This window comes from Erithacus rubecula, assembly GCF_903797595.1.
Source record: "Erithacus rubecula genome assembly, chromosome: 5".
NCBI lineage: Eukaryota > Metazoa > Chordata > Aves > Passeriformes > Muscicapidae > Erithacus > Erithacus rubecula.
Window position 1 is genome coordinate 35,733,509 of NC_136687.1, and position 26,598 is coordinate 35,760,106.

Here is a 26,598-nt window from a genome sequence, read left to right on the forward strand (position 1 = left end):
TTCCATTCTGGAGCCAGCTGCTGCCTACAGTAACATCCTGTGTGAAGAAGAGGAGCTACTCAAATATCCTCCAAAGACCATTTTTATCAATGACACATTGCAGTGAAATTCTCTTCTCTGAATCCCACATTCTTTTTTTTGCCAGTGTTTCTGTTTTGGCCACTGTTTGCATTGTCCATGCTGCAGTGTAAGTGCCCATATGCATTTTCTACTGCCCAAGGTAATTTCTCCAGGTTAAAATAATTCACAGCAAAAAAGAGCCTAAAATCTTCAATGGTTACATTTGGAAAAAGGATGCTGTACTACTGCATGGAAGATAAGCACTCCAGCTGCACGCTCTGTTCCACTGAGGCTGCAGTTAATTAGAGTAGCTTGAATTTTATTTATTTTTCCCTACTCTGTTGTTGCCTTTTTCTCTGCTATTGCTGTGTTTGAATTGGCCAGGCATCACCTGTGCTACAGTATTCTCTTATTAATAGTTCACTGTTGACATTTTGAGGATCATCACAATTTTCTGACAGCTATAACTAAAGGCAACTGGGGGGGGATGGGGGGCTTGTGTAGATGTCCAGTCCATACTGATTAATAATGTAGGACTGGGTACTGAAATGGGAAACACAGACATCCCTGCACACACTAAGAGCTCATGTGGCTTCATCCATGTCTGAAGCACCTCAAAGTTTTTACTACTTGAACATGTCTAAAGCTTCTTCAGAAGGTCCAACACTGCAGCTCGTAAGCACCTCTGAGCTTTAGCTGGTGAGCTCCTGATCAGTTGAGGAGACACAGGTGCCTTGGGCAGGTAGATGGGATGGAAAATGGAGAGCAGCAAGGAAAAAATGTACTGATATTATTTGGTAATGAGTTCTGCAAGACCAACTAAAAATTATGGTACCTTGTCAAGTGAGTGCTGCACAGTGCAAGCAACTTGAGCAAAATCTGCCTCCACATTATTGATAAGCATCCTGTTGATAAAATGCCAACAAAGTACAAGTAACTGGTGCGTCATAAGATTTTGCAAAGCTGAGCCAAACAGGTGAACTGGCACCACGGGAGTGTGAAAGCCACCATCTCATTGCTGCAGCTGCAGGAAAAGGCAGCACTGGTCAAAATTGGGTGGGGGAGGAGGGTGGAATTTATGCTAAATAAAATGGAAAACAAAGAACTTAAGAATTTGTGACCACAGATGTTGCATTTCTTTTTATCTCTTTGTAGGTTTACCCTAAAATCACAGACTTTTTTTAAGCCTTTGCCTTGAGAGGTAAAACTAGGGTCATTTCCATTCTAAAATATTTTGTGGTTTTAAACAAATAGTGAAATGAGTAGAGCCAAGTAGCTTCAGATGTCTGGGAATGACAAATTGCAACAGACTGGAATAACTCTTGGATTCATTGTGGGCTCTTCCGAGTTGCAATGCGGACATCACATTGTGGAGATTATTTTCAGCAGAACTGACATCATGTACTAAATGTGTCCAGGGGAGACTCCATGGGTTGGTACAATCCATGGTATAATGCACTGGGAATTTCAGTGAGGAAGAAGATGAAGAACACTTTGCAACTGACCATATAGTAATGATCACTAATTTGGAATAAAGGAGATTAAGTTGAAATTATTCCCCTAATTGAAGCAGGGTGATAAGAATATTTAGTTTTTAAATCTTCTTTAAATCTCATGCATTTTAAGATTCATTTCGGATTCTGGCTGTCATGCTTAGGTGACACAATGTTTGTTGAGGACTTTGTCATCTAAGGGATTGAGTCCAAGCTTTACACATCAGAAAATTCAAAAGTGGCCACCCACATCAAGGGTGCTAGGAAAGTGATGTTTATCAGCTAAGCAAATTTTAAAAAAATATATTAAAATAAAATCCCAGAGTTCTGCCAGAACACAGTTTTTAAGAGATTAAATATACTTCAGGAAAAAGCAGCCTGTCGACAGTGTAACAAGTCATAAAGTTCATTAAACTAATAATTACCCTTGTAATAAAAGAAGCAAACAGTTTTGTTACTCTCAAGCAGAAAAGTTTATAGAAATAATATTTTAGTGCTATAGGAATATTACTTATCAAAAGTCAATGGCAATAGACATGGCAAGTACCACAGCATATGGGGGAACAGTAATCTGGGATATTACACTAGAAAAGCCAGTGGCAGGAGTCTGTCTTAGGAAGGTTTTATGTGCTCCCATTTCATCAGTCTTGGACAAAACCTTCAGTGGGAGTAGTGAGAACTGTCACTAAACAGAGATTCTGTGTTGAATGCTTACAGAAACTGCTCTTCCAGAGCAAAGATAATGGGATAAACCCTTCACGTGGTTATTTTACATGAAATAAGAATCCCCAATAATTGCCTTAATTTTAATTAAACTGCTCTACAGAAATCCCTTATTTCTAATTCATTACCCACTGGACAGCCAACCCAAAGCAATAGCAGCTGCTTGAGTGCTTATCTCCATTAGAAAATCAAATACCAGCCAGAAGTGGCCTTGGACATTGAATACACTTGGAAAGATTGAAAAGAGCCTCCTCCACTATTACCTGAGGGTTCTGTCCATCACAGAAAGAGAGACACACATATTTGGTCCTTCAGGAGCTGCAGGAGCTGCTTCCACCCCTACCTACCTTCCATCATCTTTGCTTTTAAAGGTCTTTTTCCCCTTCATCACCTCATGTGCACTCACTTACTCAGCTGAAACCTGATTCTTCACGGCAGCTTTTCCCTTCAGGGGTTAACATGGGCATTTTTACCCATAATCTGAAGGTGCTAAGTGCATTAGTGACTGGACAGGATACTCCAGGTGGCCCCAGCTTTTCCTGTGCTGTTCTTACAGTGCAGCCTGGCAGGGAATTCCCTGCCAGAGGCACTCTGAGCTTTGGGCTTAACATAAAGGGTGACACACTGCAGAGGGAGTTGGTGGCCATCTCAAGAAATGCTGGGAAAAGCTTTCAGGGTTGCAGTTTATTCTGTGCAGGAATAAGATCGGCAAGATCTTTTAACCAACCAGCCTCACTTCCTAATACTTTATAGCTATCAAAGAGGGGAAGAGAGCCTGTTTTACATGCAGCAGTTCTACATGACATACTAGTACCAGTACTATTACAGAAATCCTTTCCTGGTTGTACACTGACTGTGTAGTTACATGTACTCTGTGTATTAGTTGGGCAATATTGAGATTCTATGGCTGTTGGAGACATTAAGCAAAACATATGCCTCATTACAGCAGAATCCAGGAACCAGAGCCCTCACACTCCCTTGAAAACAGTTCTGGTAACTAAAATCAATTTTTTTGTATCATCTAAGGCTGTCTAAGCTGTGCTAAACACCCGCATAAATGTTTTGAGCAATGAAAAATAAAAATATTTGAAGGGAAAATTCCCTTCTATGGTCCAAAAACATAACTCATAGCTTCATATGGGAATAATTCTAAACTCACCAAAGATAAGTTTAATACTTTATTTCTGACTCATAATTCCTTATAAGAACCTGAAGTGAAATATTAAATACTGAAATAGTAAATATTTCTAATGTAAATCTGATAAACCTCTTTGGCATGCGGTTATTAAATCAACACTTACTAAAAGCTGCAGAAGATGAAGATTCCTGGTAGAATCCTAATCACATGAAATATTTTTAAAAACTTAAGTGACAAGAGCCTGCCCAGCAGCTGAAAGTACAATTTGAGATATAGAGTAACTAGTGAACACCACAGAGAAAGGAGGAGGACACAGGGAAATTTAAAGAAATTTAAAAGTAATGTCATTTCAGAGGTTGCTTATACTTCTGAGTGTGCAAGTTCTGCAGCAATTTTAAGACAGCAGAGGTCACATTTCTTCTTGAATGTCATGCTTTTAACTTATTTGCTTACCTCACATTCTTTATCTTAACACAGTTATTTTGCAAAATCTGTATTATTAAAAGTAAAAAAAAAAGTATCAAATACCTTCTTATGTGAGGCTGACCTGAAGGTGACCAAGGACTGCGGCCTCTTTGATTTACAGCTTGAACCATCAGCCTGCCTGTGCAACTTACTCTGCCCTGTTAGGATGATAGAGAGAAGGAACATTAAAAGACTTAAAATATGTAATAATAAGTGTCCAACCTGATCTGTTCTTTTTTTGCCTACCCATTTTATCAGCTTCCAATCTAACAGAGCAGCCTGGAATGACTGAGACTATACATATATATATATATATATATACAGTGTGTATATATAATACATTCTTTTTTTTTAAAGACTGCTAACACCAGCGAGAATCAAGTTCTTATTGACTGTTATTGATGTGGGCAGGAGGTTTCTCTGTGTGTGGCAAGTGGGCAGAATGACAAGTTCAAGATCCTGAAGATGGCCCACAGTCAGTGTTGGCAGTGCTGCTGCTTCCAAAGTAGATCAATCTACTTGATCTGGTGGGCCCTCATTAATGTGAAAGCCAAAAAGAATTTGACAGGTACTGAACAGGTCCTCTCTGCAGAGTGAATCTGGTTTGAGGAATTGCACTGAATTGTGCTGATGGACATTGGTGATAATTCAGGTTATTTTCAATGAGTGATAAGTATAGCATGGCTGAGGTGTTTTTGGTCCCCTTTTTTCTTTAACTTTGTGTTCTAGAAGACAGGTTCTCCACCACAACCACTATTCCTAACAGATTTGGGATGGGACTGCCCTGTAAAGGGTAAAAGCATCTGGGGTCCTAATAAATAACAGCTCTGCCCCCAGGCTGGTAGCAGTAAGGCAAAATCCACATCAGCTTTGCAGTGTATTTCATCTCTAAGCTGTGAGCTCCTCACACAAGTCTGTCAGCATAAAAGTGACAAATATTTTTATCACAGTACTTGAGGGGTTGCACATAGAAGTTCTAGGAACTGTCCAAAGCCCATCAAAAACAATTTCACCAGGCTCACAAGCAGCCTTCAAATAGCAACAACTTTTGTGTTCACTTAGAAATGAAGTCTGTGTCCCACTTCTATTCCCATGACCCATTTAGTCTACAAGAAAAATCCCTGCACTAAAATAAGCCATTGTGCAAAACCCACAGCAATTCCTTATGTAAAAGCTTTATTTTTCCCCTTATGTTACAAGACTATTAAAGACATCTGGAACAAATGAATTTCTATTTTGGGTACTACTACATATTAATATTTTTCTGATGAATGCACATAGGTTGGGATAATTTCTGCATATCTCAATATATGATGATGTCACAAATGAAAACACAAAAGGCAATAAGGAACCTGGATAGGGAAGATTAAGCAGGAAGCCAAAGGTTTTGGAAAAGTCACAGGATGAAGAGGAAGGAAGCAATGAGTGGGAAGTAATTAATGAGACAATGTCCTAGAAGCTAAGGAGACTCCAGCCTGAGGACTGGATAATGCAAAGAAGCAGAGAAAATTAAATAAAAAGAAAGAAGGTGAAAATAAGATCTCAATGGCAGCCCATACAGTTCACAGAAACAGCTCAGTTGAGGCATATGACCTCTAACTAAAGGCCTAAATCAGGCAAGGTTTTGTGTTTGTCTAGGCCCAGGGTCCATTTGCTCTGGATTAACTTCTATGGCAGATTTTACAACAAGCCCCAGTGGTGTGTCAGAGCTTTAATTCCAGCTCACTGCTGGAATTGCCATGTTAACTTTGCCGTGGGCAATGGGGCCTGCTGTGTTAACTACCGTGGACCATCTCCAGGGTCTGTCAACAAGGCCTTGTACACACAGAAATCCTATTATGTTAGCCCAGGTCATGAGATGGCACAAACTGGCAGAGCTTTAATGAACTGGATCCTTTGCTTTAATAGAACCGATTTCTATCAGCTGAGAACAAGCCTGTTGCTTTAGAGTTTGGTGATTCCAATGGCAATGACCAAACACAGCAACAGCAAATATCTACCAGTCCATCAGAGCTCTGATGTCAGCTCCCTTATATTTCACTTTCTTACGGAGAGGTTGCCAAATTTGCCTAAGTTTGTGATAGCTTTGAGACGTGGACAACTTTCCATTAGAATTGAGAAGACTTTGCCAAAATTATTTCCACTCAGGATGACTTAAAAGAATAGGAATCCAGATTTCTGAGTGTGAAAGGTTAGTTCATTAACTCACACCCCTTCTTTGCCTCCATTGTACTGTTAAATGCATAGCAAAAGCAAGCAAATAGTGGAAAAGATAAGTATATTTGCTTGGGAATTACACTGTAAAAAGGAGGATGCTTCTGGTTCTTCTCCAAAGAAGCAGGAAAAAACCATAAACACAGAATTTTATCATTTAACAAAGCTGCTTTTCCAAGCTCTGAGCTGGGAACCCAGCTCATTTTAGTACATCCAAAATCCCACGAACAAAGTAGTGCCATCAATGACCAGAACTGGTAACCTGGGTCACTGTTGTGTCATTAAATGAGCATTTTCCAGAACAACAAATGCTGCAAAGTAGGCTGTAAATATTCAGGGACAGAGTACAGTGCCCAAACACAAAGGCAGTTTGTTCACCAAGTTCTCCAAGACTTCGGATCACACAGTAACACTACACAGTGAAACTCTGCGCATGCACTGAGACAACACTTACAGGAAGATGAACTGAAGCCATTTCTTACCTTGAACTGGCATATATTTTTAAACCTGTTGTGAAATTTCACAGTTTAAATGCTACCAATGTCATCTATGTGTAAAAGCTCCCAGCTTGAACAATTCCATGGCCTCATGCTATTTCATTAGTATTTCTTCTACTTATATATGTAGAAATAATAATTAAACCACCTATATTTAAGCACTGCAGTTCATAGAATCTACCCAAAAGCTGCTCTCTGTGTGTTTCCCATGTGAACAACCACTTATATTCACAAGCCCTCTGCAGTATAACCAGGACTGACAAGCTAAAGAGTGAGACTAAAAAGGCAGCGTCAGACTGAGTAACTTAGCAACGTGCACAACAGAGCACAACACTCCAGCTTAGATTAAACTCTGTCTCAGTGATACGGTTTGTTATTCTGCAGTGTGATTCTGCTTGCAGGCCTAGTCTTGGCAAGATATTTGGCACTACAGAAGAGAATAATTCATTACATCCCAAAAGTTATGTTACTACTTCGGTTTCTCACATGCAACTCTTTCCCCTCAATTTGCTGTGGTATAGGAAAAGTGCATTGAAAAAGCTACTTCAATAGGATGAGTGACCTGTAAGCTTGGCTACATCTAAAGAACTCGTGGGTTTCTGCTGTGTACCTCAACTCTTGCATTAAATCTGCAAAGAAAAAATGGCATTATTTAACCAGTAACACTCTGTGTTTCAGAAAAGCACTGTTTTAGATCAACACAGGATACCATTCTGCTGCATAATAGTGCTAGATTTTTTTTTGCCTTACAGACTTGCAATCTGCCTAATGTAAGCATGTTGAGGTGTGATATACTCCCACTCATTTGAAAAAATTGGCCTCAGTCAGTGAGCAGGGTAAACAAAAGAAAGTTAAATCACTGTACTGGATTACTTCTGCTGGTAAACTGGATTTTTTTTTTCCTCCCTTTATGTGCTATCCATGCTCAGTTACAATACTGAGATGTTATCAGCTGAAACAACTAGGGAAGAATAATTAAAAAATTACACCACTCTCCTCTGAAACCTCAAACCACAGAAAAAAACTGCTGTTGAGTTGCTAATCTCTTGGAGATAGAAAGGTCCCACCCTACTGATGCAAGATGAAAACAGAAATCTAACTTGCATACTTTACAGTGACTTCATCGTTTAATTAAATCATGCATATGTGAGATGAGATAGTTTTCTGAAGATTTATGTCCAGAAGGATGTTTGCTCTGGAGCCAAACCTTCATTTACCTGTGGGTTAGCAGCCATAATAGTGTAATTCCCATCATCATCCAGGGTGGAGGCTGCAGTATGCAGTGAGCAAGTTCCATCAGGTTCTCTTTGAATTCGGTAGTGATCACTTCGTTTAGAAATTTGCTTCCCATCTTTAAACCAATAAATCTGGAGGAAAAAAACAAGGCACAGCTGGTGAGAGGTAGGTGCCCATTGCCATAATTTCTCATTAATAGCACTAACGAAATTAACTGTTGGAAAACTCTCTGGTAAGTAGCAAAAGAAAACTGCTTTGATCAAGTCCTCCTTTTATGAGCATTTCCACTAACTTTCACTTTCACAAGATTATCAGTGGACCAAAGAAAACAGTCTGAACATTTTCCAACAAAACGTACAGGTGCATAAGGACAGAGCATTTCAAGAACTGAAACTAAATGTCATTACAAAGAAAAGATTACTAATTTCAGAAATTACTAATTTTACATTTATTTTGCTTAGATCTGAAGAAGTTGCAGAAAAAACTTGAGAATGCTTTTGCTCTCTATTCAGAAAAACATAAATAAAAAACCCAAGATAATGATAGGCTTAAGTAATTCAATGATGAATAAAATAGAAGCAATGATCTCACTGTTGAAACACCCGTTTTGTCTCATATCTATTATGCTGACTGGACTGGACCAAAATGCCAGAGGGGATAGAGCTGCTCCTGCTGGCAGTGAGCAGCTGAGAGTGTGGAGGGGCCAGCACAGTGTAATGACATGATTGAAACTAACAATGTCACCCTGCTGTGACAGGCCAGCTGAGCTAGAGGACAGCTTTGCAAAGTAATAGGAAATACTTCAAAGCAAAGCAGCACCTCGACATCCGTTCATAACTGCATGCCAACACCAGCACAGTTCCAAGCTGCACACAACAGTTACACTGGCCATCAAACAGAGGGCTTTTCCAGTACTTTTGATACATAATTCTATTCTCTGGCTGACCCAAGATATACTTTCAGTGAGCCAAAAAAATGATGTATGCAGGATAATATCTTACATGTAATCCATGAATTGCACACAAAAACTTGTATTTTTAGTGCCTCAAACTTGAAGGGGAAAAAAAATTGACCTAGCTTTCAAGATTTTTTTTATATATTATAATAATAAAGTAAAATCCCAAACTGATATCTGCTGGAATCAAAAGTAAATGTTGTGTATGCATGAACACACACAGAGGAATATATAAAAAATGTTGAAAGACTATTTGGCATGAGGAAAACACACACATTTTGCTCAGCCTCATTCTTGAAGTGGGAATTTAGGTCTTAAGAGTGAGGAAAGGGTGCTGGGTCTCTAGTAAAAAATGAAGTGACAGAGCAATAAGCAATTCCATTCCTGATAGAGTTTAATCTGCTGGGCTCCTCATATGTGCCAACATATCAAAGCTTGAAATTCACTCACTAGGGCCAAAATTGAAGGTATACTTTTGAATTTCACAAAAATAATGGAGATTATTTCAGTGAAAATGAGTGGAAATTTTCCTTAAAAATATATTACTGTGTATGATTTTTATACTAACAAGCATTATGCGTAAGTTGAAATGATTTCATTTCCTCAATAGCTGGTTATACTTGTTTCCCATTTTGTCTGTCAGCAGCCTTGCCGAGACTCTGTGGCCCGAACAAAAGATTTAGTCGTCTTCTTGTCTGCTGACAGAGCACTTACTGGAGATGTAAGAGATATTTGATCACTTATATACACATGCTAATGGGTGCTGAAACAACATTGCTGCAAAAAATGAGTTTTAACTTGCATGCTTTACATGTGTCATAATGTTGCTTGGAAATCTACTGCATTAAGTAGTAACTATTTAGTAACAGTACACTTATCAGAAATATCAGGAGACATGCATGGAAATACACACAAGTATTCACTGAACCAGCTATCCAAACATCACGTATATGTTGTCCAAAATTTATTTCAACTAAGTTTAAAAGCATTGGCATCCCACATGAGCAGTAAATTCTTAATATTACCTTTATCTGACATGGAGTTAATAAGTAAAACACTTCCACTGCAGGAGACAATGGCCCTTGCAGTGAAGTACTTTCTTTCTAGGATAACTTTTAATAAATGTACCATTTACCTATATAAGCACTGAACTCTGCATCTGGATTGCTTTTATTTGCGCCAGATTTTCAGAAACCAGTGTGTAAAGACTAGGAATATAATGGTATGCACAGTACAAAGGGGGATTTGATCTTGGGCAGCACAAGCATTTTTAACCACCAAGAATTATATGCAGCCATGTAAAGAGTGAGCAGTATGAGATTTATGTAACATTTGTGTCTCAATTAACCTCTTGTGTGGCATTGTCTTAATTCTGAGGAGAAATAATCCCTTAAAAAGAAGTATTGCATAGTCCCTCCTGTAGCACCATAGGTTTCTCACTTTGATGAGAATATAGTTTTACATTACACCAAAGATTATAACAAAGAGTAGGCTCAGACTTAAAAAGTCATATATATGAAGACAGAATTTGCACATCAGTATTCAATTTACATGGCATGTTCAGGGGAAAAAATAATCAAGCCAACAACTCCGCTTAGAAAAATCACTTGTAATGAATGCCAGATTTTAGAAACACTACAGTCCTTCCCAAAGCTTTTCCTTGGCAGACCTGACAGAACACTTAGAAGGGAGGAGCTTCAAGTTAGTAAATTATTTCCAGCTTTTCATTTGCCAAAGTAAAAAATGTATTCACAAGCAACACTTCCAGCTTCAACAAATTAGAGCAGAAGGGCAGCCCTCAGCCATTGAGCTTTTCAAAATTGCTGTCTTGGAATGCTCTGGCAGATGAGGGGGAGACACGGCCCCGGACATTTGTGAAGCCTGGCTAACAAGTAGCCCTACAACAGCACTGATATTGGTTCCATCTCAAGCAATTTAACAAATTACACAAAGCATCTGCGAGTGAATGGAACAAAGGGCCAGAGTTCCAGGTGCGAGAGCAAATCACTTCTTAATGCGAGGCTTTGACACTGCAGGCAAACAGACCAGGGCTGTGATTCACAGGGCATTCAGATGCTCCTCTGTAAGGGCTTGCTTTAGGGGAAGTACCGCGAGGGCGGCTTCCTGCTCTGCAGCCCTTATCGCCCCAGCGAGGGAAAGGAGACATCCCCTTTCATCTGTCTTCAATCAGACTGAGAAACTACACCTTAATTGGAAACTGTGGAAATTAGGGGATGGTGAAGTTGACTAAGGCTTACTCATAACAGGTCATCTAGCAACTTAGTCATAAGCCTCAGGCAGAAAGTATCTCTGCACACACTGCACTTCTGTCAGCAACAGACCCGTTTGCATTCCAGCCTTGGTCAGCACAACAGACTCTTACCTGTGGCCATCTCAGAAGTAATGCTAGACATGAAAGGTTTGGTTTCAGTTAGAGTGGGCTTATCTTCTCAGTGTGTGTGTCTTCAGTTTGAAGCAGGAGTGCTTTTTTGATATAAGTATACTACTTAGCAGCAGTTCACATCATGTTGTGCTCTTGGAGCACAGATCTGGATTTCTTTCAGATGAAACTAAGCCAGAAAATGTGCTCCAAGAACTCATCTAATGTGCATCTGCTTCAGTCTGTGGGAGGAGATTAGAGCTAGCCTGGAGTAAAACCTTCTGACGTGTGCAGGGATGGATATCTCATTCTAGAGATTTTCTTCTGGTCTGCACTCCTTGTTGATGTAGATGCAGCCCTAGTTCTCTGCTGTTCTTCCTCTGCTACCTCATAAAGTCCTTTTTTTAAAAATTAACAGCTTGTACAATATCATACACATATATCATTGGGCATGTAAAGTCACTTGCATTTATCTCAGTCTGAAATCTTAAGTACCCATGAAACTTAGACCAGATGAGAGATTTGGACGTGAGGGCTTCGCTGAAGGTCTTATGGAACAGATAGGGCAGCTTTGATCTTGTCTAAGACAAGAGCCCCTGTCCAGGAGAGGTCACTGTGAGAGCTGTGAGGACCTTGCTGGGAAGACCCTGGCTTTGGCAGGGGGATGGAGAAGCTGCTGCCGTTTGCCTGCTGCAGAATCAGTCAGTTGATTGCCAAGCGACTTTTGAAACGGTTGAGTGCAACCTATCCAAGAAGGGCATTCTTCCAGACTACTGACATCACACAGCTGGTACTTTTACATTTGCTACAAGGAAATGCTTCCCAAGCCAAACCCTCCCTCAGAAGTTCATCATTAAAACCTCACCATCATGTCTCATCTTGCTGTTGAGATATATGGGAGCTTATGGAATTTTATTATGCCGCCTTCTACATTCCAGTAAAATCTAGTCTTGTTAGTGTGTGTAGATGCTGAAGAATGAGATACCATGCTGGCTTCTGAACTAGAATCCACACATTTTTGCATTAGTATGTTGCCATGCCTGAACTATGTACCCATGCTAGCAAGATGAGGTGGCTTTTGGGACTCCTATGCCAGCTAATGTGGGGCTTTCTAGCATTGCACTGCATTCTGTGCTACAGATGTATCCTGGAGGTAACTGTGAAAATGAACAGAAGCATTACTTCCAGGTAAAATAATTGAGAAGAAGCCTCAGGAGGAAGCAATTGAGAGCAGAAGCTACATAGTTGCAATTTTTAACTGAATAACTCTAGTTATGCCAAAAGAGATTTGGCAGTTTATACCAGATAGGAATCTTTCCTGTCAAGTGTGAGTATCTCCAGTTTCTGTAAGATACAATCTGTAGAGTCCAGAGCCTGATGGTAAAGTACCAACACAGAACTCTTCAGAGAAATTCTAGAAATATTTACTGTCTGTTCTTACCTTTGGCTTTGGATTTCCTGCCACTTTGCATGTAAATGTGACTGGCATTCCTTCAAAGATTTTGTAGTGCTTCAGCTTTATCTCAAAATATGGTGACATGCTGTTATCAATAGGTTCATCTCCATGTTGCACTTCATCATCTGATTCTTCCACAGGAGATCTCTCCAGCCTGTATTCAATTTCACTGATCAGCCTTTGCTCAAAGCTGGAGACTTTATATTCCTGTCAAATGAGAGGTAGATATTAGTGTCCAGCTTCAACACATTGCTCAGGAAGATCTGTTCCTAATGTTTGGATTTTTTTTATTTTGCTGATCTTTAACAATCCATTAAGTTTTTACATATAAAAGTAAACTGTATCTTGTTGAAGAAAAACACTATAATCCATGTCTCCAATAACTTCCCTATGAAACAATCAAGACATCTGGTATGAGGCAAAAACAGTATTTCATGTTGTCTTAAGGTCTAATTTATAAGGGGAAAGAAAGTAATTGGTTGCTTTCTTTCCATTTTTAAAAAAATCCTATAAGAATAAAAGTATTCTGAGGCAGTTCATAAAGACAAAAGGAACACACTAATATTTCCTTGAGGGTACAGACAGATTTAGGGTGGGTTTTGTTTCCAGATGGCTAGAAGACCATATGGTTCACATCTGCTGTTTGCATAGAACTGTACCAGAGGCTGAACCAGAAGGATAAAATTATTTTGTTTACAGTTGCCTGTAAAAATGAGGGGGAAAAAAGGAGAAAATTGCAACAGTGGCAGTCCATGATAGTTGTTTCCCTTTATTCCTGTTTCTATGTTCCCCTTTGTGTAAGACCCTCCCTTAAAAACAAAATTTACTGTAACCGTATTGAAGATACAGCAAGAAAAGCAGAAACTTGCTCGAATTTGTTATGATTTATATAACACTGTTATTTGCTTTCTTGAAATGTCTCCTTTGCAGTACAGAATTCCTGCTTGGAATCTTACTGATGACATTGATAATGTCAGACTGTAAAATAGCTCAGAAGCAGGAAAAAAAATGAGTCAATGCTCCTCTCAGTCAGCAGGAATTCAGACACTCTTTCAAATTACCTTTGGCCATTGTCTCTGACCCTTGTTGTATTTAAGACAGAACATGCATCTCATGCAAAGCATCCTTTCACATCCCCATCCTCTGGCCTGAGGATGACGTGACACCTTTCTACCATCAGTTACAGAACTATTCACAACCCTCGATAATCGCAAAAAAATGGAAGAGCAGAGGAAAATCTTGTAAACTGCAGATAGTTTTAAAATGTCCTTGTTTCCTGAAGTGTACCATAAAAGTAAACCATGAAGTAAATGACATGGTTAGTATCATATCAGTTATGTTATTGTTACAGCACAAAGACAGTGGAGCACACGATGTTTGCTGTTAAACTATCTGCACTCACACAAGCTTCTAGAACAACTTGGACATCCTCATAAACAGAGTGCAGCCCAATTCTCCACAGTTATTAATAGTAGATCATCTCTTGTTATTAACAAAGAACAGCAGAATGGAAAGGGAAAAGAAAAAAAAAGAGAAAAAAACAAGACAGAAAAAGGTGAAAATTATAACCTTTTGAATATCCATGGGACTCACTACAGAAGCACCAACAGAGCGAGCTTCCTGCAAAGGTAGAAAAAAAGATCAAGAGGCAGAAAGACCAAGATCCATGACAGTTCCTCAGAGTTTTTATCAGGAGAGTGTACTTTGTGCAGCACCATAAGCAAATGAATGCTACGTATTTCAGAATAGCAACTCTGGCATCTGAACAATGGAGAGAGTGTGTACCTGGCCTTTCAAGCAGACTTTCTGTTGTGGCTTTGGTCTGCACCCAAAAAGTGCCTATTACCAAACACATAGAAGATGGTTTCAGGATAGTAGATGTATTTTTGCCTTGAGAGACTTAAAGGTGAGGACAGAACAGGATAAGTGGAAGAGTTTAAAGCAGAAAGCAGATACTCGAGAAGGCTCCACCTCATGGAAAAACTGAGCAGTAGATATATGATCCTCCAGCTTATTTCACTAATAGATAACATATGACTTCTGTGATCAATAACCATCCTATCTTACGTATATGAATTGTCTTATGTAGGACTTCATTTTAATGACAATCATAGTCTGTAAAAGAAAATCTGAAAGGTGTTTTTTCCTATGGAATTGTAGAATTATGTGTCACCTGTATAGCAGGATCTTCTTCTGGTTCCTGTATATTGAAGACAGTTGCAGCGCTGTCTGCTCCCAGCAAGCGACGAGCCATTTTTTCCTCGTATGTTAATCTCTGAACAAAAAATAAAAAGGAGATGAAGGAGGAGGCAAAAGAAAGAAAAGATATTATTTCTTCAACTACAAAACAGTACATAGTCAGCAATGCTTAAAGTAATGTTGATAAAAGAGAGCAGCAATATGTTTCTAAAAGAAATTTTCTACCACAGTTTGTAATGCATTTTTTTAGTATTACAAGTGGCTCTTTTGGCTTAAGCAGCTCTTGCACTGACTCTGCCATTTGTTTCCATCCTTGTGCCAGGAACTTGGGTCAGAATGAGCAATAGGAACTGCTTAAATCATGGCCATCACAAGAGGGCATATCAAATCATCCCAAATCTTACTCCAAGTCATTCTGCTCAGTTTTTACATTAGAATCACAAGGCAGAAAACATTGCAAAAAATGATAAGGAGATTCTACTCTACTTGAATATTTTGTCCAAAATACAGAAAAATATATTAAGATTTTAAAATTTCCATTTCTTCTTACTCTTTCAGAAATTGAGGAGACAGCTTATAAATGACAATTTACACTAAGAGGAGAAAATGAGTTAAAATAAAACCTTAATGAAGAAATCAATTATTTCATTATTGGTTTTTTCCTTTGTTTACAAATGCATTTCAGACACTTTCTTACAAATTAACATTGAAAAAAATGCAAGTTTGTGGAAGACAAACTCATTTAATGGTGAAACACCTCATTTAAAGAGAAAAATGAAAAATGACTGAAGAATGGAAACTGTAAACACTAAATCTACTACATGCTTGCTTTTTAAAAAAATCTGATTTAATTTATTTTCATCTTAATATCATATTGCAGCTAAACCAGCAGGCTGTAAATCATGACAACTCGGTAGCAGTGCTGTTTTGGCTATAAGTGTCTGAGAAAATCATGAACATTTCTTCACTTATATTTCTTCTGCAGTTACTCCAAGTGCCCACAGCCATGATTACACATACAGAATTTACCCAAGACAGGAATCTGCAAGGCAAAAGCCTCAAGGCAAGCACCAAAGCAGAGCTTATTTAGTTCAAGCTCCCACATCATCAGATGACAGTTGGGTTTTTCTTATTTTTTGTTTTTGTTTTTTTTTTACCTTGGGCCATGTGGGCATTCTCAGGACATGCCTTTCATTTGCCCAGGCCAAACATCTCCCTCACTTTCCAAAACAGGCATTGACAGTCATTCTCAGCCCACCTCCTTGGAAAAAAACAGGAACTAATACACTATGACAGTGATTTTGCTTAACTGCTACAGAAAACTGCCAAACACTGTGCAGTCAATGGAGAAAGGAACAGAAGGAGCAGACACTCTGAACATTCTCCCTACTTCACTCCATTGACCTTATTAAGAAACGAATTTGAGCAACTGTTGATAGACAGTCTGACTCAATGGGCTTTCTTAAACTACACCACCACAGCTCAGAGCTCAGACCTAGCAGTAAACTTCTGGGCATTGTCCTGAGAAATGTAAAATTGCACTTCCTTTCAAAGTGACACAAAGGCATCCCAAGGTATTTAGATGGTTTTTTAAACATTTTAGTGACAAAAGAGGGGTGACAGTTTACATTTTTAAAATTATTTTCCTCTTGAAAGAAATTCCTGCTTCAAAGATAGCATCTTAAGAACTGTAAGAAATTCTTAGGAAAGATGCTTCTCATCAACTCTGAGCAGGAAGAATTTGGAATTTTATCTTTAATGTGTATCTTAAGTACATAAAAATGAACAGAGATCTTTCTGGCTGTGCTATGCTAATTTTACTTCATTTCTTGACTCCTCAAGAAGGTCATTAACTCTTGAGTCTGTAAGTTAGGACTATAGGTTATTTCTATTCTACTGGTCAAAATTCTATCAGTCCAAAGAAGCCCCCAGCTGCAGAACCTAATGATGCCTGATTCCTATTGAGCTGTTTTTCATGATGAACTGCCTTATCCTCCTCTGATGTCCAGTAACCACCTATTGCTTCCCACATTGTCCAGTGGCTAGACACAAGGTACAATGAGCCTGGACTGCAAAGGAGCTATGCATGTTCATCCACTCTGTAATGAACAATTGAAAGCAAATGGCCCTTGAGGCTCCAAAGTCCTGGAGGTACAGACTGTGCAGGCTTCTTACACAAATCCACCATTTTTGCAAACTCCCCTGCTGCGTTAACTTCACATGAAGTTGTCAAATAGGAGAAGGAGTGACAGAACAAAATGTACACTATCAATCCTATTGAAAATGCAGTTATGAAAATTCAATTTAAAATTATAAATACATAAAAAGCAATCTACAACAATCATTTTATATGCAGTATATCTCAGAAACTACCAATGATGCCCACTCCCACCCACTCCCATTCCCCAATAAAAAGAGTATTTTATGTTTTTATACCGGTTGCCCATTGTTCAAAAGGTCTTCTTTGAAGCGAAGTTTTCTCTCCAGATCCTGAATTACAGCATCTTTTGACCCTTGAATCTCTTCATCTGATGCTATCCTAGCAGTTCTGCCTGTTTTCTTGGGAAATCCCCTGCAAAACAGTATAAAAAAATCATGAGCTGTCTTGAAGTCATTTGTATTTAGGAATGTATCTGGAATCACTGCTATTAATGAAGAAAATAACAACATTGTGTCTTTGAAACTAGAGGTCTGACATATTTTTTCTATAGTGTCCCTACTAACTCACACTAATGACTAAAGGGTTAGTTTAAGGACAAAGATGAAACTGTGCTTTATTTGTGCTTTAGTTAAAATAGCCCTCAGGATTGCTTGGCAATGGCTGTAAACACCATACACTCAGATGAAACTGATGAGCAGAGGCAATAAAGCAAAACAAGAGGAAACATGAAAGAGAAAGCATGACTAGATAAGTGGGGTTGGAAGATAAACTAGGTTCCTATGGAGTACCAGATGAAAAAGATCAGGAAGATGTAAGACAAGGCAGTTAATTATTAATTTCTGATGTTATTTATTAACTAATTCCTTTAAGCAACTTTGCAATACACAGTGCATAACTTCATGTTTATTTTTCATATCTCGGTGAACACATACCCATAAGGCAACATATAAATGTTGTTGCTCAAAGAAGTGCAATTCACAGAGTCTGGGTTACATTGGCAAAAGGAAAAATCATCCTTGGGAAGCAGTTCTCAGCAGCAAGCTCTCCCAGTGGAATAGCAAACATTTAGCAGTTCATATTCACAATTTATTCCTCTTACCAGCCTATGGGTTAGGACTGCACTTTAAGCAATTTTCACTCCCATTTTCTTTAATGGTACAGGGGATTTTATTTTTACAGACTGCACATTTATTTAACATTTTTCAGTAATGTTATGATGGCTTTAATGCTGGAAATGCCCAGCATGGGTAGTTTCTGCTGAAGATCAGCTGTTCTTAACACAGTTGTGAAAAAATCAGCATTGCTATCATATTTGAAACTCGTAAAACTCTGTTTCTCCAGTGGAGTCACACATGACAGTTTAAAACACTGATAACTGGTTCAATGTTAGTTTACAGAGTTTTTATACCTTTGTTGAGTAAATAGGGCTCAGCCCATTACATGGGAATGACATGGAAAACATAGGATTGAATCAGATAAATAGACAAACTCAGATGATAGAAATAGAAAATAAATCAGACTAGCATGTAATTAATAAATTTATTTCCAATACACAACTTAATAATTTAATTACCAGTGCCAATATTCTGAACAAGAATCATGCAGAGATAAGGCATTTCTTGGACATTATTCAATTCTATATTTCTATGTTTTTAGAAAAACTTCATTCTTCAGCAAGTACTTTCTAATGGCAATTTCTAGCATTAGAAAAAAAAAATGAAAAAATACACATATACAGTCAAAAGCCAAAAAGGAATTAACTGAATAGATGGAGAAGACTATAGCTGGAAATCTTCCTAATTAAGCATTTCATATTCTGTTGCTTTAAGCAAAGACAAAATGCTAAAACAGCGTTCTTGTATAAAGAACTGCATTTTTACATCAAATCACAGCAGAAGAACAGACATTTGCCTAATTTCACAAAGAGACAGAGACTACATCCCTTGCCCTAGAAATATTGGTTTGTTAGCTAGTGATCACCAAGTAGAATAATTCTCTCAGCTTTCAGCTGAGGGTCTTCTCAGTCACAAATAAGAAAGCAAGTCTCCTCCATTCTGTTTTGGGGAAGAGATAAGAAAACTGTCCAATCTACAGGGAGACAAGATAATGTAAAGAGGAAGAAAGACGTGCCTCAATAACTCCAGAAATTTGGTACAGCAAACATAAAGGAAGATATGGAAGGACAATGGACAGGAGAAGGTGGGAAGAGAATCAGAAGAGAATATCCCTCAGGAAGGCTAGATCATCTGCTGGAAGGCTATGGACAGGTGCCATCTCTTTCTCCCCTTACAGTCTTTCCCTTCACCACCCAGCCCATAATTATCTAAGCTAGCATTGCCATGAAACCAAATTTAGTCACTTTTTAGACTACCAGCCCCACCCCCCCCACCCCTGCCCCGAATTTAAAACCCCCAAGCTAACAACACCACCAAACAGAACCAAACCAAACCAAAAGAGTCAGCCAACTTCAGGACAGCAGATTTCAGGTTTGGCTTCACCTTTGGCTTTACCCTGTGCCAACTTTGGCTTTAGTCAGTGCAGGAGACATGCATCCTCCCCTGAAAATTCCAAGTGATACATTAAGAAGCAGCTTTCATTTCTCATTCTCATAAATTTCATACTTGGGCTGATAAACAGAGTTTTACCAGAAAAAGGACTGCTTGTGCTTGGGACTCAATAGGCTGTAAAGGTGAAATGTACTGCTCCCCCAAGAAGTTACAACAGAGTATGAAAATAAGGATGAGCTATGTGCTTGGGAGTGGATTTCAAGTAATGGATTTTCTGAAGCATTATTGATTATCTCTGAAAACAAAAAATCCTCTAAGTAAATACACACATTTTTCACAGGGGAATGAGTACTCAGAGAATTACAAGTTGATAAGTTCAACATCCATACTGAACACAGAAAAACAGTATCACAGTCCATTTCTAAACAATGGAGGATAATAAGAAAATGAAAATTGAATCATGTCAAACCTCATGTTTATCTGTCAGGCTGAAGGGCATACAGACAGGCAACAAGAAGTAGCTTTAAAGCACTTCAGTTTATGGCTTCTGAGTTAGTTCAGGAGCTGCAGTAAGTTCCTATTAAATCAGGGAAATGGTCTGGCTGAAATTTCTATGATATGGCTGTGTACAGCTATTCAGTCTGAAAAAGCTGCTCAGAGAGAGCCAGTGATTTTTTTTTTCTAACAAACTGAAATCATATACTCCAATGAGGCATTTCAAACAGCTCTGTGTACTAAATTGAGCACTTAAGATTTTGGCCTTATTTGGAAAAGTGAAATAGAGAAACACATTTCTCATACTGGCTGATGACACTGAACTTGCAGAGGCTGTAATTCATTTGCAGGTAACAATTGTCACTTACAATAATCTTCCTGATTTGTCTAGAGGTATTCTAATGATGAGACTCAGGAAAATGCTCAGAGCATGATAGCAATGCTAATGGAAAATTAGCATTAACATGTTAAGCATCTCTTGAGAATCTGTGAGATTAAAACTTGGAAAATAACACTATTATTTCAAAAGGGAAAGAAATACAATTCCAGGGCATGTCAGCATAAAACATGAAACTGAGCTGTTTTCCTTTACTCCTTGCTATTAGATACTGAATCCAACTTTACCACTGCACTTAAAGAGAAACACCACAAACTGGAAAGTTTTAGAACAAGAAAAGTACCACATGGCTTTAAAAGCATAGCTTTTGTGACAAACTATGTCACACACAGGCAAGAATTCTTGTTTATTTAGTCAGGAAATGAGGAGAATTAAGATAGACAGGCAAATCAAACGAAATGTCAGAAATCAGACAACAGCTGACATCAGAAAATAGCTGGTATTTAATAATCCTTCATATTCTTCAAGGATGATAAGTCACAATAACTTGAAGAAGAACAGGCCTAGCTTAGACACAAACAATGTAGAACTCTCTTCTTCACCCTACAACAGTGACATTTAAACCCTGGAGCAAGTTATGTAGCCAAGCTACATAGGAATTTTATTTAAGAACAAGGTCTGCAAATATGATAGCAATGGCCTGGGGATCCCTGGGTAACTTTTAGCAGGAGAGGCAGACTCCTTAACAACCTTCCAGATCTCTGGTTTTCTGTAAGATAATCCTGAGCTCTGCGCAGTCACTGTGGAAGTGTCACCCAAGACCCAGTCAAGGCAACTTGCCTTTAAGTAGATTATCTTCTTTTTTTTAAGTATTTAACCAAGGAAAAATTTAACTATAAAAGTGAACACCAGTCAAAATTTCTTCAAATATCTTTAGAGAGCTTCTCTCTTCCTTTTTTGGTACTATTTTAAATTGGGGCAAAAAACCAAAGCACAGCATAAGGAAACAGCTCTTCCTGCAGATGCTCTGTTTCCACCCCCTCTTCCGAATCTTTTCCTCTAAATATATACACTTTAAAAACTGTCCAAATACATGCATACATACATACATATATATATATATATATATATATATATGTATCTGCACACATAAATATATATATATATATATATATCTGCACACATAAATATATATGCATACATAAATACCCCCACAGCAAGTTAACTCTTAAGACATACATTCTTGGGATGAATTTCAAAATGTCTACAAAGCAATGATAACAAATAGAAGGAGTTTAGTAAATCTATCTTCCAAAGCACAGATCCTTTCAGCCTGAGTAATGGTTTACATGGCAAGACAGCCTGGCAACAAACTTCCTTCAGCTGCTTTTGCAAATATTTTCCACCATCCTTACATGCCCATTTCTGGCTGCATTTAGCTCCAAAGATTTGTGTCCTCAGTGACGCATGAGCTTTCTTTCTGTCTTCTCTCAGGGATAATATCAAACAAAAAAAATTGCCAATTCATTTATGCATTCATATGTTCATTCTTTGTCCAATGCAAATTTCAGATTTACTACACTGAGCTAGCAGGAGAAAGCATATTTCAGGCTATTGACAACATCAATCCCAAGCAGACACACCACCACAAAAGTGCAGAGAAACCCACAGCCTTGAGAAGTAGGCTGCAACTCATACGGATTTTAAGCACCTCTGAAATACATACACCTCACCTAAGTCAGTGGGGGCCTGAATCCAGGAATAGATAAAAGCACAATTGTCTGAATTCCTTTGGTCACAAAGGGCGCAGTGGAATTGCCAAAACTGTCGTCTTAATTCACACAGAGATTCTTGACAGCAAAGATTTTTGCAGCCTTGGCTTGGCTCTCCTTAGCTTTGAATATTTGCCCTGACATTTGTTTAGAAAGAGGGCCAAACCAGCAGTACTTTTAATGTTTTAATTACATGGAGTGCATGCTGGATGCAATTCCCTCTTTTCCTATGTACCTTTTACAGTGTAAACAAGGGCAACAGGCTGGCTGTTGTTATCCTTCCAAGAACAAATTCCTGTTTGCAGCCAATGTGGCTTGGTTTCACAGAAATTCAAATTAATTCTCTGGTTCTGAGGTAATGAACAGTAACTTGATTTTTTTTTTTTTCCTTTAAAACTAAAGCCTTCCAAAAATAAAGTTAATTCCTGCTCACTTCACACATTTTTCACTCACTGTAAAAGCAAAGTTACTACAAGCACTGTAACTGGTCACAAACTCTGAAGCTGCAGCTGCATAATCAAATTGTTTTAGTCTGATCTTGTCATTCATGCTGTGGGGACCAGGAGCTTCAGCTCTGTCCAGTAATGGATGTTACCTGCATCTGAATTAAAGCAATGCCTGAGGAACAGACCCAAATAAGGATGGCTTCCAGTAAATGGAACAAATGTAACAAAAGTTCAATTATTTCTACCACCTAATGTTCTGAAACTGTAGTTGAAAAAAACAAAACATCTCAGCATTGAATAGTGTTAAGACTGACATGCATAATATGTATTTCTGAACATGTTTGATCCCTCTTAACAATTAGATAACAAAGAGTACAACTCACCAACAAAGTGCATGACTACCACCAATTTTTTTCTCTAAAGCTTATGTTTAAAAATGCATTTTTACTTATGAAAAGAATTTCTACTTTTTCATTCCCCTGTTCAGCTCCTTCCCCTTCTAGATATAGAGATTTCCCTCCTAGAAATAGAGCAAGCTATCTTTCTGCCTCATGCTGCACTGGTTACCATAGCTACATAAATGCCATTTGCCTTTCAAAATATGTGCATATATTTTGATATCAAATTAAAAATCAAATGACTATTTTGCAATTGGTAATCTTATCTGAGTTTCTGATTGTTATCAGCAGTATGCTAGAACTGCTAGAAGACAGTCAAGAAGAAATAAACAAAGCACAAACTGCTCCTGAATGTAGAAAAGGCTGGCACAATCCTCATAGTCCTGAAATCTTTAGGAGAATAGGTAACTGTGAGAAGCATGTGAAGTAAAGCTACACTGGACTGGGAAAAGGTATTATATCCAAAATATGAACCAATTCCAGTTAATGTGGTGTTACTGGTTAAGATCTTCACAACTATCAAGCATTGTACCTGGCTTTCACATTCACAGATGTTTTTGTGGCATTCAGATCTGTTTAAAATAAAGAAGTTATAAAATTAAGTCCTCTGAAAAGAAAAACCTGCAGACCAAAACAATCATCAAAGCCATGCTGTGAACAGCCTCTGTCTTTTCAACAGGGAAATACATGTATTAATTCTCTTAGTTAAGTTCACTGCCATGTCAATATTCTTTAGTATCTGAAAATACCATTTTGAAAAAGAACTGGATAAAAATATCTTGAAAATTAATACTTCCAGATGCAATGATTGTCAGGATACTGTTATTTTGGCTAATGTCTGCGTGTCTCCCTGTTACATCCTTGATCTCTACTTTTGCACAGCTTTAATTGATTAAATTTGGGGCACAACCTGGATTTCTAAGTTCAAGTGGAACAAACATGCATTTATCATATTTCAGAAAAGCTGATAGGGTATGGATTTTGTGATAATCACATACACATGCCTAATCAACAAGTGCAAAAACTGTGCAAAAACAAAACCCCCAATATGAGCTGTTTCTTAGCACAACCAATTGGTCTAATATCACAGCTAAACTTCTCATGTATAGTTATAACAGACACAAGTAGTATCCAAGCTATAGGAAAATTTTAACAAAAATGGTTTAATGAACAGGTGCAATAACTTGAGAAAATTGGAGGTTCAGAATGAATGCAAGCCCTGGTATTTTCTGGAACTTTTCCAGCTACAGCAATACTTGTCTTTAGATATGTTTTCCCAATATGTTATCTGAGAATACCTCCAGGTATGACTGAACAGGCAGCAAAGACAGGTGAAGTCTCTCTCTCAGAAGCAAGGAAACACCCTGACCTGTCTTCTCAGTTTGATGTTGAAGGTCTTAATCAAGGTACTTCCTCCTACATATCACGATTTTCACATCAATCATGCTGTAGATAACTTCAATTTTTTACAATTGTGACAGGCACAACTTACAGGAACAAGAAAAGTATAAGTTCCAGCTACATGCAATGCAGTTTACTCTAAAGTGAAAGCTGGCATTTGTGATGGGAGAGTGTAGAACGCTCTAAGATAAAAAGATAGAAAAGTGTATTTTTTCCTCAGAGTGGTCACCATCACTGCCAGTTGATTAAAGGAATATAATGATTACTAAAATATTTGTTTCAATTCCATTTGAGACAGCATGCAATGGACAAGTCACAGTACACAGCTGCAAGAACAAACCAGCAGCTCTGATTCAAAGGGAAAAAAAGTGCAATCACTTTCTGATACTGCTTTTCTTGTGATTCCCACATAAACTCTTCTATGATTTGGATTTAATGTTCTAAAGGTCACTGAGACAGCAGTTCAATTTTGTGTAGAATGATATAAGCAGCTTATTTAATTACCTTTTACAAGGTAATTCAGATAGTCTTACATTCATGAATGCTTTCTTTTCCATCCTTTTCCAGAAAGGAGTAAATGGATAGTCATGTTCTTTCACCAGTTCTGTACAGTCAGTTTTTTCCTGTTTTTAACTAAGGTATAACTGAAGATATCTACTTTAAGAAAAGGTCTGCTTTAAGGAAAATCATTAATTTTTAAAGTTGCCTTCAAAATCAAATATGTATAACTAACAATATATATTTTTATACTTAGAAAGAGATCCCATTTCTCCAGGTTGGATTATTCCACACCTTTAGTGGCAGGCTTCATACTTTTTAAAATCAAATATTCACTAAAGAGTCACCAAATCCTTCTCATGGGATTATTTGTGCTTTCATAAATGCATGTAAACATATAATATGCTCTGCTGGAACTTTTAGGGATGCTTATTTCTGTTCCTTCATATGTAACTTGTTGATTTTTTTTTCTAGGAACAGTGAAGTGCGGTTTCTAGCTTCTGCAAATGTAACTGTGAAGTACCCCCCCCCCCAAACTGTATGTTTCTGACACAATAACTCTGTTCCCTAAAAGTCTTTTGCAACCCAAAGCTAATTTGAATACAACAAATCCACCCACCCTAGACTTTTCTATTGGCAAAGAAGGAAAAACCTGAAATTTCCAAGACTATATTCAACAAACTTACTCCAGCCAAGTTTTACTTCAGAAATTACTGAGAAGTGCTCATAATTCACTTAAGCACTTATTTAGTGAAGCAGTTCCACCAGCACTTCTCTTCTCCTTAATAACACAATGCCCTAGCAAGACACTAAGTCTACCAAATCTACTCTATTAATAAAAAAAGGTTATTCCCACAGCTTGTTCAGCTAACACCATCATAGCCACAGCTTGAAAATGCTGGTCACTAGAGAGCTTACTGGAAAATTGAGATATAATTTATTCAAAGGAAACACCATATTGTTGCAAATAAATGCTTAAAATATTTCAAGATGAATTAGTAGGTATTAATGACACAAAACTGTCTTCTGTGGTTTCAGATGTCCAAATAAATGTAGTAAATACACAAGTAGGTATTCCTATAATGCATACAAGACTCTAAGACCACATGCTGTTAAAAAAGTCCAAAACGACCAAACCACAAAAAAATCAATTCCAGACAAACAATTCCCAGTGTAATGTTTCCAAATATATCCAAATTTAACTGGAAAGAATATTCATTGGTTCAAACTGGTTTAGCTAATGCAGTCACTTCCACAGAATCTCAGGGTTCAAAACCAAGGAAAATTTTGTAACATTAGCATGGTATTTACTGTTCCTGGGCCCACAGAATATAGGAATTTGAGAGGGTTAGAAATGTTTTTACAGAATCATAGAATATCCTGAGTTGGAAGGGATCCCCAAGAAAAACTGAATCCAACTCCTGACACCCCAAGAATTACACGATGTGCTTGAGAGCATCGTCCAAACACTCCTTGAACCCTGCCAGACTTGGTGCTGTGGCCACTCCTCTGGGGAGCCTGTTCCAGTGCCCAAACATCCTCTGGGTGTTGACTCCTGTCCTAGTATGCCCTGACACAGCATCAGGCCATTTCTTTTGGTCCATTCCCATTGGTCACTACAGAGCAGAGATCAGTGTCTGTCTTTCCTCTTCTCCTCACAAGGCTGCAATGACATTTCCCCCCAGTCTCCTCCAGGCTGAACAGACCAAGTGACCTCACTTGCTCCTCATGTGGCTTCCCCTCAAGGCTCTTTACCATCTTCATTGC

At 38.2% G+C, this 26,598-nt stretch overlaps 1 protein-coding gene across 2 annotated transcripts in view; it reads right to left on the reverse strand.

Annotated features, from left to right (window-relative positions):
- PALLD (palladin, cytoskeletal associated protein) overlaps positions 1 to 26,598 on the reverse strand; it is a 184,823-nt gene that overhangs the window by 7,159 nt on the left and 151,066 nt on the right. The window contains exons 12-17 of one of the 2 annotated variants that reach the window (XM_079305932.1): positions 17,253 to 17,388; positions 14,791 to 14,892; positions 14,187 to 14,237; positions 12,603 to 12,824; positions 7,808 to 7,957; positions 3,943 to 4,037 (exon numbers count right to left, since the gene is read on the reverse strand). In XM_079305932.1, coding sequence (XP_079162058.1) covers positions 3,943 to 4,037; positions 7,808 to 7,957; positions 12,603 to 12,824; positions 14,187 to 14,237; positions 14,791 to 14,892; positions 17,253 to 17,388 — 756 coding nt within the window. The remainder of the gene's footprint in view (positions 1 to 3,942; positions 4,038 to 7,807; positions 7,958 to 12,602; positions 12,825 to 14,186; positions 14,238 to 14,790; positions 14,893 to 17,252; positions 17,389 to 26,598) is intronic. The other variant, XM_079305933.1, reaches the window with a different exon arrangement.